Source organism: Amblyomma maculatum, chromosome 2, assembly GCF_055883805.1.
Source record: "Amblyomma maculatum isolate TAMU_Amacu chromosome 2, ASM5588380v1, whole genome shotgun sequence".
Classification (NCBI taxonomy): domain Eukaryota; kingdom Metazoa; phylum Arthropoda; class Arachnida; order Ixodida; family Ixodidae; genus Amblyomma; species Amblyomma maculatum.
Window position 1 is genome coordinate 179071228 of NC_139345.1, and position 21514 is coordinate 179092741.

A 21514-nucleotide genomic window follows, 5' to 3' on the forward strand; every position below is an offset into this window, starting at 1 on the left:
GAGGCGAGCCATGACAAGGCGAGAGAAACGACGTGTTTAAACATGAGCTGAGCATCCAGGCAGCTCGGCGCCGTAGCCCTGACGGTGGACCCCTTCTCGCCCCGAGGCATATTTGAAGCAAGAGCGCAGCAAGCTCTCCCATTGGCCCTGCGAAAGTGCTGCCGTAGGATGGGACCATTTCAGCGTCAACAGTTTCTCGGTTTACGGAGACTCAAGTGCTTCCGTTCGAGACTCCGAGAGTGAGTTAGTCACTAGTGTCCACAGGGAGCAGTTTGCCCCCAGAGAGAGCGGACGCGGCGGAATCTCTCCGGCCGACGCTGCGCGAGGACAGTCGCGTATGGCTATGCTAGCTTTTGGCCCCAGAGCCGATCTCGTTGTTTAAATGCCTGTAAATAGTGCATAAAGCTTTTTCTTCATCTCACCAGCACCAACTCGGATTCATCACTACCGCCCAGGGAGCAGATAGCCCTCGTTCACGAAACGGGTGACGAGCGCTACGCAACCAACTCCTTGGCACAACCCTGTTGACGATGGGCTACCGTGTGATAACCCCACCAGCTCAACAGCGTTCAGGAGGAGCTTGATCACGTCGAGGAGGGTTTGGAGCATCGCGTCGGGGTGCAGGACGGCATGCAGAAGCGGCGTAGCTCATAGCTGTTGGCTCTTGAGTCGGAGCCGTCGTTTAAAGAACGCCTAGTGCCTGCTGAACTTCTTCGCGGATGATATCTGCAAACGAAAAAGCACTATGTGATAAGAGGCATGTCAACCATTTTATAGACTGTGTGGTGAGAGTGGTTTATGAGATTCCACTGACTTGTGGAAAAGTATATTCTCACGTAGTGGTGAAAAGGTCGTAGACACCGAAAGAGGAGACAGGCGTAATAGCACTGGAATCAAATCTTTATTGGGCTGACTTTCGCCCGGTGAAGAACTAAGCAACGCGGTGGCGGCGAAAAGAGCAAATGTGCTCGTCGGTCATCGAACGAAAAATGCTCGTCGCACGCGCTAACGCCCAATTTAAAGGCGGCAGGGAAGCATCGAGATAAAGCCGCGGACATTGACTAGAGTAATCTGAAACATTGCAGAAACACGCGCGAGTGGCAGGAATCTTTGATTTCTTTCGACGCATCTTGCGCGACAAAGAAAATGTTAAAGCAGCATCTCGCAACTACGAGCATGAATAAAAACAAAGGACAGTATTAGTCTTCGCGCTAGAGCCACAATGATAAGGCAGCATGCCGGCGGCTATCAAAAAAGAACAAATAAAGACGAATCATTCGCACCAATATATAGGAGAAGCTGGGAGGTGCTTTAGTGATAGAAAAGGGAGCATGGGAAACACCTAGAGAATGAGAAGGGGTCACATTTACACCTACATTGTCAAAAGTGCAAATGTGAGCCATTGCTGAGTGGGATCAGGATTTTAGTAAGAATTATGACAAGATTGCCCGGGAAGCTTTAGAGGCGTTTTAGATACGAAAGAGAGCACATGTGGTAGTCAAGCCTCACTGTCTTTACGCAGAAAAGAAATTTCCTTTTTCGGGGAATGTTCCTGAGCTGTTGGAGGAAGTTGTGTTTATTAGAGGAGCTTTTTGGATGGACCTAAGATCGTACTGAGGACGTTTCGGAAGGCCGACCTATATCAATAGAATTAGTGAACGCGAAGGTTTTACGTGGCAGCCGCATATGTCTGGTTGTATTTATAGTGTGTGTCTTTGTGGTGGAAATTGTGGCTTCATGTTTGGACGATGAGAATTGTGGACTGGGTTGATTTTTCTACTAAAATGTTTTGTTGGCAAGACATTTGCTTGGCAAAGAAGAAATTTGCGAGTGAGATGTACTTGGGAGTAGAGAAAGTTGTGATTGAGTGTTTAATTATCTCCATGTACCCGGTATGATTGTGAAGCCTTATTCTGTGGTAATAACGGAACGACTCTACAGCTACTAGACGGTACTTAATTATGAGGTTGCACAGAGGTACTCTTATATACAACCAGACAACCAACAAAAACGACTTTATCACAGACAAGTAATGTGTGCCTTTAAGGGTTTCGTTTTACCCTTTGCAGTTACACAATTCAGTTTCCCAGGTATGTCATCCTGCTCTTGTTTCAAAGTGCTGTGCTGTCGTTATGCTTCTTCCCTTTTGTTGCTATACCACTTTTGTGGCGGGTTTTGACGCGTTCTGTGTTGTTGTGGGCTGTTTTTCATGTTCCCGCCTAAGTTCGATGGTGTCTAAGGCCTTTGTAAAATAAAGCAAAACACTTCAATTAGCCGGAGCGGATTACTGCTCAGTGCGGAATACATTCACACAATAGAACAAAGCATGCAGAAACTGTCGAAGAAATCTGCAAGAATAATCCCTGTGAAATTACCAACGTATGCGCACTCGAAGAAAGCATAAATAGGCCCAGCCTCACCAGTATATTCGCCTGTGTTTACGTCTCATTTTTGCTGGCAAACGTGTGATTAATTGAGAGGCTGTTAAGAGGTTGCATTAGTATGCGTTCCGTATGTTCTGTATGTATGCGTCTAGTATGTTCAGTATGCTTATTAGGGCATAACAATCGGTAAAATTACATTTCAGATGACGCAAGTTACATTGACGTAAAGTTACATTTCAGATGACGCAATTGTTATTGTAATCGTTTGCATGTTATTTTTATTGCGTAGAGGACTGTTTAGTAGTTAGAAAGAAGTGGCGGTAAGTTTCCCTTTTGTGCTTTCGCGGATGTGCCGGCAAAGCCACCAAAGCGCACGAGAACCCTTTTATTGTCAAGGTCGACATGGGCATCTTCTACCTCTTCGAGCTTGCTTTGCTGGGCGTAGTATCGAAACGGGCTGCCTCCCAGTCGTGAGGAGCCAATTCTTGATTATTTTCTTCTTCAAGGTGGCCTTCACAGTGGCCATATTTCCGCATGTTGTGCGGATTCATGCCACGTCTTCAATGCCATCCATTCTGCTGGTTTGCCCCTTATCGGAGAAGTACCACTTTGCTTTCGACGAGCTCAAATTTCTAGGCCCCCTTGCCAGCTCGGATGGCATCCGCCTTGACCAGCTGCCACCGCGCACCACTTCACCGCGGTGGCGGCGTTTCCGACACCAACCGACAAGCGCTCTGTTCGCCAATTTTGGGGAACTTGTGTACACTACCAGCATTTTGTCAGCATGTTTTCTAAAATCGCAGAGTCCTTAACTCGCCTTACCGAGAATGCTGTTCTTTTTGTCTGGGATCGAGAACAACAAGATGTATTCGTCGACCTTCCTGGACGTCTCCAGTCGTCACCGATATTAGGCCACCTCGACGAGAACGCCGCCACGGAAGCCACACAGACGCGAGGAATGTTGGACTTCATGCCGCACTTGTACAGTGGCAGTACGGCAATGAGGGCGTCATCGCTTACGCCAGTTGTACACTGTCTCGCTCCGAAAAGAACTATTCGACAAGAAAAAAAGAATGTCTCGAGGTGGTGTCGGTGCTCACTAAATTGAGACTGTACCTTTACGGATCACCCTTCAGGGTCGTCAGTGACCATCATCACCTGTGCTGGTTGGCGAAACATAAGTACCCTTCTAGACGTCTTGTCCGGTGGAGCTTGCGGCTACAAAAGTTCCACGTTACTGTTGTTATACAAGTCAAGCCATACTATGTTGACGCACCACTTCCACTCGGCATGACTGACGTTGATCTGAATGACGTCGTTTTCCTTGGAGCCGTCACAACTTCAACGCTTGCTCACATGCATAGTGAAGACCCTGAGTTTTGACCGCTCATTTATTACCTTGAAGCCGCACGCCACTAACACTTCGCCGTTATTCGCATGCGCTGGCCTCGTTTTTCCTACGCAACGACATTTTGTAAAAACTCACGTTTGCAGCCTCTCAGCCCATGTTTTTACGCAACGACGTCTTGTACAAACACACATTTGCAGTGGTTTCTGTATAGAGGCTAGAACAGTTCCTGTTGTCCTTCGCGCCTAATGTCTGCTGGCCTGTCACGATGAAACATCCTCTGGACATCTTGGCTTCCAGTCGCACAGCAGTAAGAATAAGTAAGAAATATTACTGTCCCAGACCTGAAGCCCCATTGACGCAGTATGCGAAATCCGGTCGTGTCTGCCAACGCCGTAAGACACCCGCTCTGAAGTCTCGCCGTTTGATGCTACCTATTCTCTCACCGAAATCTCCATTTGCCCAAGTCGGCATCGGCTTCTTGGGGCCGTGTCGTACGTCATATCGGGGACAAAATTTGATTGTTGTTGCCACCGATTATTAATCACGTTACTGCAAAACAAAAGCCCTCCAGCATAGTACCGTTGCCAAAATCGCTGTTTTCGTAGAAAAAAATTGTGCTTCGAAATGGCGCTCCACCTGTTGTTATCACAGACCGCGGAACCGCATTTACTGCACAGCTAGTGCCGGAAGTAATGCGGCTCAGTTGCACAGCTCACTGGATTACCGTTTATCACCCCCAGACGAACGGAGTGACGGAACGCCTGGACAAAACTCTGACAGATATGATATCCATGTAGTACGTAGACGTCGACCATAAGAACTGGCAATACACCTGAACAGCTTGCCGAAGAAGCTCGCCGACTAGCCATGCTTCACATTCGTCAGCAACAAAGTCGTGATGCTTAGCGATGCAACCTCCGTCACCGGGAGGACTAGTTCTAGACGCCCACTTGACAAAGAAGTCCCTCCGAAAAACACTTGCGTCGGTTTTTCGCCCCATTAGGACCTTGTTATTTCCGTGGATTACGAAGTCCTTCCTGAAGAAATTGTCCGCTCATCGCGTCATGCTCCGCAGTCTGACAGTGTGCATGTCAGTAGACTGAAACCGTATCATTCCCGTTAAGTGCAGTGTTTGTGCGTGTCACTTTTTTGAGGCCTTGTAGATTGTCTGTTCCTCCGTCACCCTTTATTTTTCTCTTATATCCTTTAGAATCGGGACGATTATTTTTTTGAGGAGAGGGGTAATGCCACATGTATCGTGGAACTGGTGTGTCCCATCGTGGGATGACAAAGAGACGGAAGTGCGCTGGTGATCGCAGGCTGATCCGCTATTTTCACCCGTGAGAATATACTTCCTCTGCTTGTACATATGTGTTGCCCTTCGTGTGTTGTCTGCCAACTCTAGTGGCAGGCACTGATGGCCGCCACAAACTAGTGCGCATTCTTTCCGTATGCGCTGGGAACGTGCTCAACAGCAGAAGTATCAACGACGGAACACAAGCCATACTCGAAAAGCGGCATGAAACTTCCAGTTTCCATCCTCTGCGAAATGTGGGCACTGTGAGGTGTCTTTCTTTGTGCTATGGCTCCTTGATAAGTTGTCTGATACCTTGTAAATGCTTAGCTGAGTTAAGAGTTGGAAAAAAAAACGTGCATCCTCCAACCAAGCTTACTTTTAGTTAGGCGTTGGCCAGCCCAATTCGTGGGGACCACGAAAGTGCGGAGTTAATCCAATCTATAACAAAGAATCTAGCTTTTACTGTACAGAATTGAAACGCAGGGCTGGAAACTCATCAGCAACCATATATGCGCTGTATCATTCAGGCTATAGTCTGAGGCGTGCAGCGTATACGCTCAAAAGAAACGAAGGAAGAATGACTCGCTTATTTAAAATTATTCATACATTAGGCAATTTCGCTGGGCAAAGCACTTCTTGTTGGGCCAGATGGTGCATATTGCAACAAAAATATTGTGCAACCAAGACGAAGACAAGAAAAAAAACAACCAGGACCAGCGCTAACTTCGTATAACTTTATTCACTGACAGCGCAGAAAATATAAGGAAAACCAGGACATGCTCAGGTACCAGTTCACCCACACATTATCAACTAGGTTGTACAAACCTAATTACGTCGCTCATGACGCAAACGGCTCCCCTACTTTGAACATGAGGCATGGCAGTACTTGATCGATCGGAAAGCACAATCAAAATGGACCTCCATATATTTTTATTTTATTTGAGCTGGGACTGAAATCCACAATCGTGAGGAGCTCGAGATTAGGACAATATTAAGCACATTTGAAGATACGTTCTGCTTGTGGTCACAAAAAGATAAATGATGTTACCTCTTCAGGTAAGGGGCCTCAAACTCATCCCTGTATGTGGGCTACAGGGAGAGAAGTTTGTCTGTCAGTGGACAGCGGACGGAAAATAGGACTAGGATCGTCAGTGACGACGGGTTCTTCATGCGAGTAGCTTGCAGTGTGGAATAACTGTGACAAAATTAATAGCTTCACCAAGTATAACTATAATTGTCTATCATAAGAATTTAGCTGCAGGTCAGAAGACGCAGCTGGCTCGAAGTTTGACAACACTTTGTAGTCACCGCGGAGCTCTTAAGGGTTACAGAAATAGGTGTTAACTTCTCAAGTAAAATAAAACACGCCGAGAAACATATAGACATTGAATGACCCATCATTTTTAGGCAAATTGTTTTTTGTCCAGGTTTTGAAACAGCTGAGATATTGTTCACTGAAAATGAACCTCCTCCTCTCCTTTCTCTTTCATCTCGTGCACCGGAATAAGCTACAAATGGGGCATATGATGTACTTTTGATTGCCGCAATGGCATGCTCGCACCGGCGACTCTTGCTCTCGTTCTTGTTTTTCTGGAGTGAATTTACGCTGTCTTCCGGGAAAGTGATGTTGGAAAACAATGATGAAGGGATAGCGGCATTTGTCGAGCAAAAGAATTTACATAGATTTTGTATAAAACATTATATCAATTAATTCAAGGTTAGGCAAAATTAAACATGAATCTGGCTAGTTTGGTCTAGCCGATGATGTACAGATTAAACCATAGCTCAGAACACGCGACTGGGATTTCGGGTTATTTCTAATGTCTCCAGGGCCCAGCCCACAATCTAATCCTATCCAATTGCTGCTAGCATCAACAAGCATATTTGCTGCGTACCACATAACCTTCGCTTCACTCGTGGTTAAAACTCTTCCAACGCATAGATGCGAGCAAAACGAGTATCTGTACCTTTAAAACATGCAAACGTAATGGTTGCTTTAGCGACCACGATTGGCCTGCCAAATTTTAGGTCCACACCCACAACCCTTACCATACGCCACATGCGTCGGCCTGATAACCGCGGGTTGGGCTCATTTATTCGGTCGGAAATCGGTTACAGGGGTCACCTAAACGCCGCCGGTAAGGTCTAGAAGAGGTGTTGGATCGAGGAGTCGATAGGTCGAGCCAAGGAAATTCCGCCGAAAGGAGTGGGTTGACTTGCTCGATCACGTCTCAGGAATGAAACAGCACCCCTAGGGTCAAAATGCTAGGCTCTTTTTAATTGCGTTCAAAAAACTTGCGTTATAAGAAGTCAATGCGACTGGAATACTCTGTGCCTTCCCATTCTCCAGACACGACATCTATCTAATATCGCAGGGACAGACTACTTCAATGACCTAACAGCACAACCTATACTTTCAAGAACACGTATCCTAGGCCCTTATCGAAAACATGGAATAAATATCGTTCATCGCATGTTGTGCATACCTACTTGACAGAAAATCCTGAAAGTCGAGGCTATATATGGTTAGATTTCAGCATCGTTTTGTCAGTGTTAGTTGCGTAGTATTAATTTCTGCTCTATTATTTTTTTCATTTGAAGTTGTCTGAATGCTTTTCTTGTAGCATTCTTCCCAGAGTGTACACTCCTGCCAAGCTGCGCCAGAGACGCTATCCGTTGGCACGTCTTGCGGTGAAAGTGCAGCCGTTTCAAGCCATTCTTCAGACAGGATATGGGTTAACACGGCATCATGGTGACATGTCATTTTAATTTTGCGGGTTGTGGATGAGCGTAGCCGTTTAAAAACAGTTTTGAACATCTGGGGATGAACTAATTCCATAACATCATTGTAAGCTACGGATTCCGCGTGCCAAGCCAGCTGTAATGTCAAAAGGTAGTCCCCCTTTTCACAGAACTCTGCGACAAACATGCCCTGTATGGAACTGATTTCACGTTGAGTAAAAAAAGGCAAACCGAAAAAAGCCGCGCTCTGAGAACACTGCCAAGAACACTCAATCTTCGAAAAAATGATAGTCTCAGAGGTACAAGCCTGTGTCTTGTTGAAAAGGAGAAATAATTTCCAAACTAATGCGTTCATCATTTGTATTCTGTAAGGAGTGTAAGTAACCGCTGCTTTTAATGGTGAGTTTATTGTGTTGCCGTTGTAGGGATTCGCAGCCTCAATCACAGCTGCTGTGCTGCCAAAAACCGCATATTCCTTTTCTCCATAAGGTATAAGGCTAACCTATAGTTCAGCCCATGACACCACGTTGTATGCCTCAATACTGCTGAAACTGCATGCGATGTTCGTGACACTACCCTTACAAAAATAGATATTCAATTTCTGTTACGCACGTAATGTGTTTTGATGAGTCATCAACCACTCGAAGGAGACTCAATAATAAATGTGTTTTAACATCAGATCAGTAACAGACTTTCCTTTGAGATCACACAAGAACTTTTGTGCTTGGAAAACGCAACAGTATTTTTGTGTAGGAGTTAATGTGGAAATACATTGACTTTCTCAAATGAGGAAAAGTATACATCACTAAGTAAATATATATGCTTTCCTTCTTAACTGCACACTTTCAGAGCCCTATGTTTTCATTTCTGTTTAGCATATGTCGGATGTTGCCTAAGAAACAACTTTTATGTGTTTTAACATGAGATCCGCAACAGACTTTCATTTCAGATTACATAAGAAGTTTTGTGCTTGGAAAACACAACAGTATTTTTGTATAGGGGCTAATGTGGAAATACACTGACTTTCTCAAATGAGGGAAAGTATACATCACTAAGCGAATGTATGTTCTTTACTTTGTTTTCATTTCTGTTTAGCATATGTCGGATGTTGCCTAAGAAACAACTTTTATGTGTTTTAACATGAGATCCGCAACAGACTTTCATTTGAGATTACATAAGAAGTTTTGTGCTTGGAAAACACAACAGTATTTTTGTATAGGAGCTAATGGGGAAATACATTGACTTTCTCAAATGAGGGAAAGTATACATCACTAAGCGAATGTATGTTCTTTACTTTGTTTTCATTTCTGTTTAGCATATGTCGGATGTTGCCTAAGAAACAACTTTTATGTGTTTTAACATGAGATCCGCAACAGACTTTCATTTGAGATTACATCAGAAGTTTTGTGCTTGGAAAACACAACAGTATTTTTGTATAGGGGCTAATGTGGAAATACACTGACTTTCTCAAATGAGGGAAAGTATACATCACTAAGCGAATGTATGTTCTTTACTTTGTTTTCATTTCTGTTTAGCATACACTGTAAAAACAAAAACAACTTTTTGGACATTTGCTTCATTCAATACACGCCTACACCCTGAGTCTTGGGTGTTTGTGCCATTGCAAATCACTTCTTGCGTAGTGAATGGGTGCTATGGTTGGACAATATGCTTTAGGGTGTTACGGGCAAGGATATTGTTGTGTACGCGAACCGACGCACTGCCACACCGCCTCCAAGCAAAAGGACGCACGGCCGCTCCATTTGCAAGGCCTCCTTGCAACGAGGACGCGCGGACGTAACCCGAGCCATGCGTTGCCTCGGAACTGGACCGTCCTGGGACCATGTGCGCGACCAGGGCACGAGAAGCAATATCTTCTCTACTGGCGCTCGCGCTTCTCTCTTTCCTTCTCTTCCCTCTCTCCCAAAGCACAATAAAGTAGTCTCTGCCCAGCAACCGAAACGATATGTTCCTCGCTCACCGGGCTCCGACGCCCCGAACATAACAGATATCGCTTAACATGCTGCGGGTGGGGCTGCGTAACTTCGTAGCCTTTCATAAACAAGTGGCGCTGATGATATAACCCAACACCTTAATAAAGCACCACAAATAACACTAAAATTTTAATTACACACAAGTGTTTTCTAAAAATGAAACTGAAACTGAAACAAATTTCACCGCCCGGAGGCCGCCGGTAGCTACTCACGCTCTTTTCAAATTTCACAATATGGCCGTTAGCATGGTGGGGTCCGTTTCGACCACGTTTCGGCAAATTATGGATGTGCTTCTTCGATTGTTTACCGTCGGGAAATATGTTGCGTTTCGCGTGCATATCTGTTACAGAAGTGAGTACGCATGTGAAGTGCCTTCTAGATGTGGTGTTTAATGCAAACGGGCGTTTATCGTGTCGGCAAGTGTCCGTGTTTCTTTGTGCTTTGCTCAGGCGGAGGGACTGCTGCACCGGGTCATGTTTGAGGTTTTCAAAAGAAGATGGCATGGATGATTTTTTTTTTTTCTGTGTGACTAAGAGGTATATGCGCCGACTACATTGCACTCACGCTGAAATCGCACAGGTTGGTTCGGTGCCGGTGATACGAAGGCGGACAGCGCACTGCACGGCTGATGCGATCACCTGTAAAGGTAAGCATATTCTTACGCACATTGCGCTTTGTGGGAACAGTGTCCTACCGGTTTGCTGCATTCTGTGTCTTTTTGTGCCGGAACGCTCCGGAATGTGCTGAAATGAAAAAGTGGGAAACGCGCTTGTTTCCACCTGGCTGCCAAAATGACATCGCACATGTGGTTAGATTCGCGACGAGTTAGGCTGATTTCGCGCAAGAACATCAGTCTCAACATTAATAGAACTAATGAGTGTGATACGTTTTCCTTGCATTTAGTACGCGCAGAAGGTTCATGAAACGATTTTAGTTCGACAGTTTGATACTTCGCACAGTTTGCAAACTCTCCGTTTATTCTACAGTTTCCGTTCGTGCCTCAAGGTACATGATGGCGTACCTTAATTCTCCTCGCACCCTCGGCTCCCTCCTCCTCTCTCCTCTCTTACACTTCGTGCTCGCTCACCTGAAACCTCCTTCTTCCTTTCTCTTTCCTTTCCTCACCTCCTTTCACTCGGCGCCCGCCGCGGATGCCCCCCTTTATTTTATTTTTTACTCTGAGCATACGCGTGCGCCGCCGCCCCCCGGCCTGCTGTTCGGGAGCGTTCCCCAGCAGCCGTTCTGTTTACACTTTTGTTCTCCGCGGCCAGTCAGCGCGGCATGCCTCTGCGATCGCTCTCGGCCTCGAAGGGCGCGGTCGGCCGGCTTGGTTGCCTAATAGTTTATTCCAAACTGCGTAAACTATATGCCGCTATCATCAACCTGTGACTCCCGGCTTCAAGATTTGCGTTTTTAATCACAATGGGAGCATTTTTTATTTTACCGGGATCGTATTTCGCAGTTGCATGGAGTGTGAAGTTGCATTTTTATTGTGCTGCGTTTTTATGGCATTTACTTTTGCTCTCGAAGAATCATTTAGCTATGTATTTTATTTTCAACAAGACTTCCAATAAGGCAATTGTACATGTGCTAAGTGAACTGATGTGATTCCAATCATCCAGTTTTCATTATTTTTTGCTCATATTTCAACATAACTCTTTGACCGCATTACTCGATTTTTGTAGTGTCTTTAGTAGTGACGACTAGAATAAATGGATATTTGCTACTGATGCCTCGTCGACAGCTAGAATTCTGTGGCCAAACATTGTACCGGATGTTGCTATTACAAAGTTTAGTTGTGACCAGATGTTTACTTTTTTTTTGCTTTTGCTTAAATGTGCATATGAAGCGGTTATAATAGCCTTAGCCGCATTTTTACCTGCTTTAGTCGTTATAGTGCGCATATTGCAGGCAAATTTGCGACTTACTGTTATTAAAAATTTTCATTGATCGAATGAAACGCCATACTTGTACAAGGTTTGAGTCATCTCATGGGACACTGCTTCGGCTAAATATATTGAGACTTGCATATGTGTGTTACATCGTTTCCTTGCTTGGTTGGTAAATTCCTATGCAGGTCCCTCTTGGTGATGGTGTCCTAGTGGAAAAGACCACACTAGATCGGCTACGTACGGACTGAAAAGCAGCAGCGGCAAAATTTTCAAGGGCTTGATGCGGGCAATGTTCACCGAACAACTGAGAGGAAAGTAACTCTACGACAAGTGAAGCAACCTGAATAAAGATGCAACGTGCAAGGAAGTTCTGGACCCTGTTCGGGTAAATGATATCACCGGTAAGCACGGCACTGCATCAAATGGAGCATGTGAGCAGTAAATGCCATCTATGTGACACTAATTAAATGACTCTTCTCTATTTTCGGGTTACACTTGTGGCAAGTTTAACACCACTGTGGTGCAAAAAATGAGCAGCCTGTCATGAATGGTTGCATGCAAAATTAAATAAAATGTGAAGTTTTGACTTCAGCTCCAAGTGGCGATCTGAAAATCGAATTACTTCAAAGCCTTCTGGGGGAATTCCAGTGTCAGTGGCCATAACAGTCCACTACACTAGGGTGCGCACTGGAATCTCTAGGGACATTAGAAACACATCAAACAATACACATTATGATGACAATAGCCACTCATGCATTAAGAGTTAAAAAAAAATCATGCACTAAGAGTGCATCAGAAACACGGTGGCCAATGTTCTTATGAAACTCATCGAGAATGCATCAAGAAAATGTATTGAAATGTTAATGTGAATGGTGAGAAATGTAATCAACATTTAATCAGAAACTCATTAAGCTTTTTTGTAAGGGATACGCTGTGTAGGAATCACCCTCTCTTTTGTTTTTCTTTTTACATTCTAATAAACGTAATCACCCTAACAAATATACCATGTGCAAATTGTCCTGACCAAGGTTGTTTTGAACATCGTTCCTTTTGGAAGCATTTGACAGACTGCTAGTCATGTAATTATAATTACAAAATTATTATAAGGAGTAAAAAAAAACACTACCGTTCGGCATACGTCACGCATATGCCTGTGGGTAAGCGTTCATCCTTTATCCTCGAAGACACAAAAAGGGTGGACATATCCGTATTTATCTAGTCACTTACAGTCGGGAGCAAAAGCGGTATACAAAGCTAAGCGGGTGGCAGAGCTCGAGAAAAACTGCACCCCAATCTAAGATCGAGACAATAGTGGCGGTGCCTCATTTTATCAACATGCATGTGCCGATGTCGCTGTCCCATACGCTGTCGCTAGATGGCATTTCGATACTGTTTACCCGAGCTGTGTCACTGCGTCAGTGTTGTATACCACTTCTGCTCACGAGCTGTACTTCTAATTCCTTCCGTAATGCACTCTAAGGTATAGATTATTTTCTGAATAACTTTATTTCACCTGTCACTATTAAAATTGTATTTCAAACGTAATGTATTTATAATATTTCGGTACGAAGTAATGGCCCAATCAACGTTTTTCTTGCGTTCTGCTACCAAAGACGACAAAGTTTCCTTATAGTTGTATCTGATATGGGGATTCATGTACTCCCTGCTGACAACAATCACGGATCGCACTCTTTGCAATTCACGCACCAACATCGAGGACGTCCTCTTAAGTATGGACCCACAACCTTAGTCTGTGAAATGGCCGCCTGTGTGGATCCATCACTATGCTGTTCCTCACATATCCACACTCAGCGGCGACAACACCACCAACATCAGCGGCGACAACACCACCAACATTGTTCGAAGCAAAGCTTCATGACCTGAGCACGGTTTGTGACACATTCTGTCCTGTTCTCAGACCCTTGACAAAGGACTGCTTATATTCCATCAAGTTTTTTCACGTCGCGCTGATGCTGCCGGATATTTTCACATTTCCCTCGGTTCCGCCATCTCCAACCGCGCCTATGACACTCGTCCATTAAAAAATCTGTAGTTGCGCCATAGCTAAAGAAAAATCCGACAATAAAAAAAAAGCGTTCACAAAGAGAAGAGTTCCTGCGACGCTGGTACGCTAGAAACACCACTGAATTTGAATCGCCGAAAATTGCACAAACAAAGCTGGATGCCCACGCGCGTAATCGACTACAAAGAAAAAAACAACAACAACAAATACTGTAGAGCCTCGTTGATGTGTTCCCGGATCTTAAAATTTCTCGTTTTATACGCTCTAACTCACCGGCAGTAAAACATCTCCCATAGAAATACTCTATTTTTCTCTCCGCTGAAAATTTCCCAGAAAACAATTTTCGGTTATACGTTTTATATTTCGACAAAGTGTGGTCGTATAATGCTTTTTCGATTAACGGGCATGGGCTAACGAGTGTCCCCGGCATGAAACGTTGATCAGCGGCACTCATCCGCCACAGTTGCTTTTATGAAGTGCCCATGTACTGAAGGGCAAAACATTAAAAAGCCAACCAGCCAACATATGAGGCACCTGTTCGCACGCAAACATCACTTCATGAACAGAGTGGCGGTGGCTACTTTGTGATGACTTAGTGGCATAGGGATGAACCATTTGTTAATTACAACTATTCACTGACATATGAGCGGACCGGGTCTGGGGGACGCAACATGAGCAGAAACGCAGCGACTGTAAGCGATCGCGATGGCTGCTCCAACTGCCAAAATTGTGAGGGGGTGAAGAATCCGGAAACATCCGAGGAAGCGATTCCAGCTCGTCATTACCGTTTAGTAATCTGATTTGTTACTAAATTTCTTCCGCGATTAGGACAACGCAAATACGGACTGAATTCTGCGATAGGTAAAGAAAGCGCTGTGGATACTTGATGTAAATAAATGCTAATCTACACTTTATGGAGTGAAAGTCTCAATTGTAAGTGTCTTTGTCATTGTAGGTTCCTCATTCAGCAGTTCGTATCATAAGCTTTCATGGATAATGCGCGTTTGAGAGAATTTTTATTTTTCTAATAAACTACAAACTCAGGTACATTTCGCTGGGACACTTATTGTTGTGACAAGCACTCAGTTATGCACATACACACAATATACATGCCATATAGGCTTTTTGCAATAATAACACTTGTGCAGAATTACTCTTTGGAATCGGACATTATGGCACCAAACCCGCTTGCTTACCTTCCTAGTACGCAAGGATGGACGCGGTCACACTGCCGCTTACAACAAGAATAAACTTCGTAGAAAATAGTTGGTGAAATTCTTCCACCGCCAGTGTTGTCTATTCCTCATTTAAATGTGTGTATAGCACTCTCCTTAGCTTAAGAGCATTGGTTGCATTTCTTTTTGCGGCCGTCCCTGCACAACAGCCAGGCCCCTCCGCTTCCAAAGCACATACATGCCTATGCAAGCTCTACGAAACTATCTCTGTGGCGGCCCTGCCACTGCATTCCTGCATGAAACATGCGCGTCACTAGGTGCCACAACGTGCGCACTACACAACTGTCGTGCAGGACATGATCTAGAGAGTTTGTGTTTGACCGCAGTGCGGGCATGAGGCGGAGGGCATCACGCCCCACGCCTGAATGTGGTCGGCTGCTGGTAGTGCCTGCCATTCTTTAATCAAAAGAAATCGCGGACATCAGCTTGGAGGGAAGCAGTAATCATCTTCCTCAGCTTTCTTCAGCGCTTTGTGTTACGAACAAGTAATATTAGACACTGTACATTGACATCTGTGATGACAAATGACCAAAACTGAAAACGTACACTGTTTTTATGCACGGCTGCATAATCACCTCGTATTGCCCGTCGTGGTTCTGTCAATCAATGCAAAGCGACAGAAATAAGTACACTAGAGAATATTGCAAGACTTCTTGAATTGCTGGTGCGTTATTGTAGCAGGTTACTTCAAAATAATGTCAGATGAAGGGATACTCAGTGTGAACAATATTTTTTATTTACTACATCCAATAACAATGTTACCGTGCGGCAAGCCGATTAAAACAGGAGAAAGAAAACCAATAGAAGATGTAAGATGGCGATGATAGATGACGTTTAAAAAATGTTAGTTGGCCTAGCGCGAACGCACCTGCCCGCGCCCCTGCCCGCTTCTTCCTCTTCCGTAACATTACCTCGGGCCACCGAGCGATCGTCCGGATCGTTTGGTTTGGTTTGGTTCTGAGGTTTCCCTTTTTTTACCAGGTGGACCAGACAGGTCCTAGCCAAGTCAATTCCCTACTGTGACAGAGTCTGTCCCGCCCTGGCGCAACGCCACCAAAACTATTTATCTAGTATGCCTTATCCAGTTCTCAAGGCGTCGTTTGGTTTTCTCCACAGCCACAGCCCTCTCCTCCCGCTGTGTCGCATCACTGCCCACCGCAGCGTCTCTTTGCGGCTGTCCAGACCGGAGCCCCAGCTCCTGTGGCAAAGTTGACCTGCTAGGGTGACATGGCATGAGCACTTGGCAAGTCAACACAATATGTTCGATCGTCTCTGTCTCCCGCGCGCACACCGCACACGAGACATCCGCGTTGTCCTTGCCCTCGATCCGCGCGTGCCATTTCTTCGCGCGCAGCACTCCCGCACGAGCCTCAAAAAGCAGGGCGCTTCCCAGGGAGTTGTCATAGAACAGCTCCTGAGTGATGTCCCTCTTGTGCGCGGAATACATACCAAGAGCCTGCTTGGCCGCTGCACCAGTTCGCCACCGCCCGGTCTCCGCCGCTGTCACGTGTTCACGCACATTCGAAGTTGCCCAGCCGGTGTCTTTAGTGTTCGTCACAATTGGCAGTGGTACCTCATACTTTGCACTCAGTTCGCGTACCCTCCTCTTCCAGCGTGTGTATACTCCGCAGTACAAAAAGCAGCGTTGTACACGATGAACCCAGCGGTCCGCCTGCAGAGTCCACGAACGCATCGTAGACGAGGAAGTTTGCCGATGTCGATGCGATCTATGGCATGATCGCATCGGCGTAACCAGCCATGGGCGTAACCAGATGGCTGAAGAAGGAGAGGAAGACAACGGTTTGCCGACACGATGATTCCCGACGAAGCCTAGCACAGGGCACTTTAGCTACACAGGTCGCCAGGATTTGACGGCTGAGTCCCTTGCACGCGTCAAACGGCACGAGTGGGTGCGATGTCTTCACGTGTGTTGCTCTATCGTGTCTGTGAGCTCATCGGGTCGGCTTCTTGGGTCGGTCGGATCTTTTGGTTGGGTCTTATATTCGCTGTGTCTTGTGATGTGTCCTAACGTGTTGGTGGCGGCTCTGGTCACTGGGATCTTCACGTCGATGTACTTGTCATCAATAATATGTAGTTAGTACGGGGGACTGGGTGGTGGAACGGCGAGGTCGCTTCGGGTCTAGCAGGCTGAGGAACTGCCAAAGGGGTACTAATAAGGCGTATGTCTTAATACGCTTCCGTTACATGCGGGACGGTAGCTGGCAGGTGACATGGTCGAGCAATAACTGAACGTAGGTCTTCCTGACATTACTTTTGGCAGGCGCTGCCAACTCGGGACTCCTTTCATATGGGAGGGCGATATCAGAATCAGCGTGCCAAGACTCATGCATTCACGTTATAAATAGGCCATACAGACATGTTCATACGGCTCAGTTAAAGCGGGGCCTGATATGCTGGAAGGCAGAGCTTATGCTATCGCGTCATACCGATCCAGGCGTCCGTTGACGCCTTCTTTCATTTGGCGCTTCCTCAAACGCCGCATCCTTCAGCCTAGAGAAGCAGACGCAGTAAAACCAGGAATCAGGGAAGTTTCAAACAAAGGCTTTCGCCTTATCACACTTTAGTGTTTCAAAGTGCCACACAATTTTTTGGACCAGTCGCACCGTCTGGCGAACGCATTGCGCGCCGCTATCTTGTTTGAATTGCAATAATGTCGCTACATGGCGCCACGGGTCCAATAAGTGGTCGTAAGGGGGCTACGAGCATGACGCGATGCATGCTTGGTAATCAGCCATGTTATTTTCGTTGGCAGCAGACAACGCAGCTCGGCACTGCCACACAGCCTCGACTGCATGGCCGCGTAATTCGCGCAGATGATGCTGGTGCGATCGTACAGGTCGACATCGGATTATTCACGATTCTAAAAATACGTCTACATGAGTGAGAAAAGGCAAAGGATCCTTCGGGCGTTGTCGACACGAATGGCTCGCACAGGCCAACGGACCCGAGATCGACGCCAATCAGGGCAAGTATCAAACTAGTCGCCAGAACTAGAAATCATGAATGACAGCGATGTCGAGGGGTGGCTATAGGTCCAGACGCATAGTAGAGTCAGTCGTCCGCGCGCAGCTTAAGCGGGTTCGCACCGCACTGCTTTGCGTTTCTTCATAGGATGCTTGTTCCTTCGGGCACAGGGTCGAAGCATATGTTCTTCTCGAATCTGCCGACACCCCACACGCACCTAAGGGCAGCGCACGAACAGCTTCGGGTTTGCTCGGTGGACCGTCGAAAACGACAAGACACTGTCAATTCAGCCTGGCTGCGCTATGGTAGGTGTGCTGCTCGCCGTCCGCTGTCACAACAATATGGCGGATTACCCAGCGTGCATCGCTTCATGCAAGCTCCCTATACTGAGTTTGTGCTTGAAACCCTATTTTCACCTTTTGGATATCCCATTCATCAACTGCCGCCGAATATAACCTTACATGGTGGCGCCGCTTGAGCGGATCGTTTCTTGAGTGATGCAGCCGATCTCCGAAAACAGGATCGCCTTCGCAAGCTAGAGGGGCTATAGCGTTGAGGACAAAAGAGGATCAAGTGCAACGACTCCTTCAGAAACCACAAGCCAGAGCTCAGAACTTCAAAGCAACGCGAATAAGAACGCCTTCGGAAGCAACGATTGAGAGTGTCTACTTTGGATGTCGACGGTCAGCGAGAATAAAAATGCCTTCGGAAGGTGCAGGCAAGAGCCCTCGACAGGCAGCTACGCTAGTAAGCGCAGAAGTACTGCGCAGACACCTGACGCTCTTCTCATCATTTGTTACGTCTTTAATTAACGCCGACGCTGAAAATCCAGTGGCCGTCAATATTATTACGTGAACTAGTTACGGTAACAGCTTTTATTAATCCACTTCGAGCCACTAGCAGAAGTGGATTTGCATTGATTACATCGTTGCACGACAAGTCGATGGAAGCAGACGCGAATTATGTGTATTTACTGCATGCAGTTACCATATGCCGTTACTCCTTATCCTGCCTGTGACGGCACAGAGCACACACGTCATTAAAGGTACGATTCCTTAAAATCTGTAAATTGTGGCAACAGAACATGGGTCAACACGCTGTATTCCTGCCCTGGAATAATCCAGGCATAGCACGGATTAGACCGCCAATTTGTTTCGTCTTAAAAAAAAAACGCGTCGCCCTGAAAGTTCAAAAGGGGATCGTCAAATGAACAATAGTGGCAGCGGAAACCACTGGTGTCCCGTACGTCCCACGAGACACAGAACATCCAGTAAACTTCTGTACAGCTTCAAAAGGATACGAACGTCTAGCTCTGGATGAAAAAATCTCACAGATGTGGAAAAAAAAAATCTTCAACTTATTTAGGCTCCAGTACAAGCTTTCTACAGAAACGTTTAAAAATAGTCTAGTCAAAAACATCTGAAGAAAGTTTGATAAGAAACCTCTAATACATGTTTATTATAACCTTTTCAAAAACGTCTCTTTATGTCTACTTAAAAACAACACATTTTTATACTTCCTCTGTTGGGATGGTCAAACCACAGCAAGCGTTTTTGACAACATAGTTTATTCCAGTCACTGAAGAAAACACCACACATATGACACATAAATTGTTCTGCATAATCGTATTGTAAAGTAGTGATGACAAGGGCGTAGGCACCAAAAGAGGAGACAGGTGTAATAGCACTGGAAGCAACTCCTTATTGGGCTGGCTTGCGCCCGCAAATGAACTAAGCAACTCGGCGGCGGCGATAACAGGAATTGTGTTCGTCGGTCGTCGAACAAAGAATGCCAGTCATTCTCATCAGCGCTCAATTTAAAGGCTGCGAAGAAACATCGAGATAAAGCCACAAACGCGAGTGATCGGAATCGTCGAGAAGGATCTCGGTTTTATGGTTGTTGATGACCGCTGTTGACGCTTGAGTTTTCGATGAGTGAGAGTATGTGCGCAACTTATATATAGTGACAATGGTATTATATGCATATTTTTGGTTTACCAATTCTCTCCCGGTACCTGCACGTGAAGGCAAGGCCTGGACTTGCTTCCAACTCCTGGTAAGCTATTGAGATCAAGTTTGATTTTTGTCACGTTATTGTTCGCGGATTAAGGTTGTCAACTGAATTTTGGCTCCTCCTGTTACCTCCTAATGGCGCCTACCTTGCGGAAATTATTTGGGACCGTAGTGGCCATACTGATTTCCTCACTCCCATTATTATGTATGGCGATTGGAACCAATAAACAGTAGCCGTTGTTCATCCCTTGTATTTTGTGATCATTGCCCTGGCTACATGCATATAGGCGTCTTTAAAATATTCTGTAAACAAAAGCACTTAGTGTTACTAGTTCCAGGACACATTTATTATTCCGATAGCAATGCTGCGCCAGATTTCGAGCCTTAGCGTGGTCTCGGCGGACACCACGCTTGACTTTGAACAGTTGAGGGGGAGGAGCAGGAGAAGAAGAGTGTTAACTTATGCTCTTGCGTCATCCTCTTAAAGGATGAGCTTAAGTGTCCCCAATAATGTAGCACTTCACATTGATAGGGCGTGATAGGCGAATAACGTAGCAGGCAAAAGAAGCTTCCGCCATTGCTATCGCAATTCTACTATGGTTAACCAGAGTTAAAGCAAAACTAATTTTGAAATACTGGGAATTAGACTCAATTGCAATCTTAATATCGGCCAGTTTTAACGTGTGCCTTTAACCAAATATATTAAAGTATGGTTGACTTCATATGCTTCTGAGGTATGCAATGGAACTATTTCTAAACTATGAAATTAAAATCGGCGCACATTTCCAGGAAGAAGAAAAAGCCTGAATCTGTTCTAAAAAAAAACTCATGCCAAACTGTTTTCTATACCTTTTTCGGCACAGCATTAGCAGGCATATAACACCTCTTTTTGCTTTATTATCTACAGCACATCTAAAAATAGACTTTTTCTATAGTTTAGCATATACGTGCCTAGACATTTGGTAGACGTCGCACAGCCCTTGTGTTTCGTGGGACTAGGGACTCCACCTTGTTTTTGTGAGGGGATGGGCACTAAGCCTGACCCGAGAGCAACCTCCATGTGGCTGCCTCTTCTCAGAGGCTATAAATGTTTTTGCCGCCATCACCAATGAAGTTTTATTCATCTTTGAATGTGCAGGAGCTGATGACTTGCGACACGCTTGGTAGAATTCTTAATATTGTTACGAAGCACAGTATATCGAGACGACGACGACGTGCTGATGTGAAGTAGTGAAGAGGACGACGCTCAAGCCTAGCTAACTTGGTTCTGTGGTGTGCGGTGTGTGGTGTGCGTCTAAGAGTGAACTAGCGTTTACCGCTGTGTTCTTTCCTTAACATTTGGTGGAGGATTGCTGGAAGTACGTAAGTCGCCAAACCTGGATCTCCGTAGTGGCCGCCAGATTGGTACAATCACTATGCAATCCGACGCGACACCTTCTTCAGCGGCACCATCAGCTCCCACCGTCGTCATGATGCAGCCTCGCGATCCAGGCACCTTTTGCGGCACCGACCACATCGACATTGAAGATTGGCTCGCCATGTACGAGCGGGTCAGCAAGCTAAACCGTTGGGACGCGACCCTCATGCTCGCCAACGTAA

At 45.7% G+C, this 21514-nt stretch overlaps 1 protein-coding gene across 4 annotated transcripts in view; it reads left to right on the top strand.

The window, feature by feature from the left end:
• Positions 1 to 21514, top strand: part of LOC146200520 (melatonin receptor type 1C-like) — a 153683-nt gene that overhangs the window by 76823 nt on the left and 55346 nt on the right. The window contains exons 5-6 of one of the 4 annotated variants that reach the window (XM_084595551.1): positions 10348 to 10414; positions 11846 to 12200. The exons of the other annotated variants lie outside the window; for them this stretch is intronic. Of the exons in view, the coding sequence (XP_084451677.1) occupies positions 10348 to 10397 (50 nt within the window). The 3' untranslated portion in view covers positions 10398 to 10414; positions 11846 to 12200. Of the gene's footprint in view, positions 1 to 10347; positions 10415 to 11845; positions 12201 to 21514 lie in introns of those variants that run through there. 4 annotated transcript variants of the gene reach the window in all.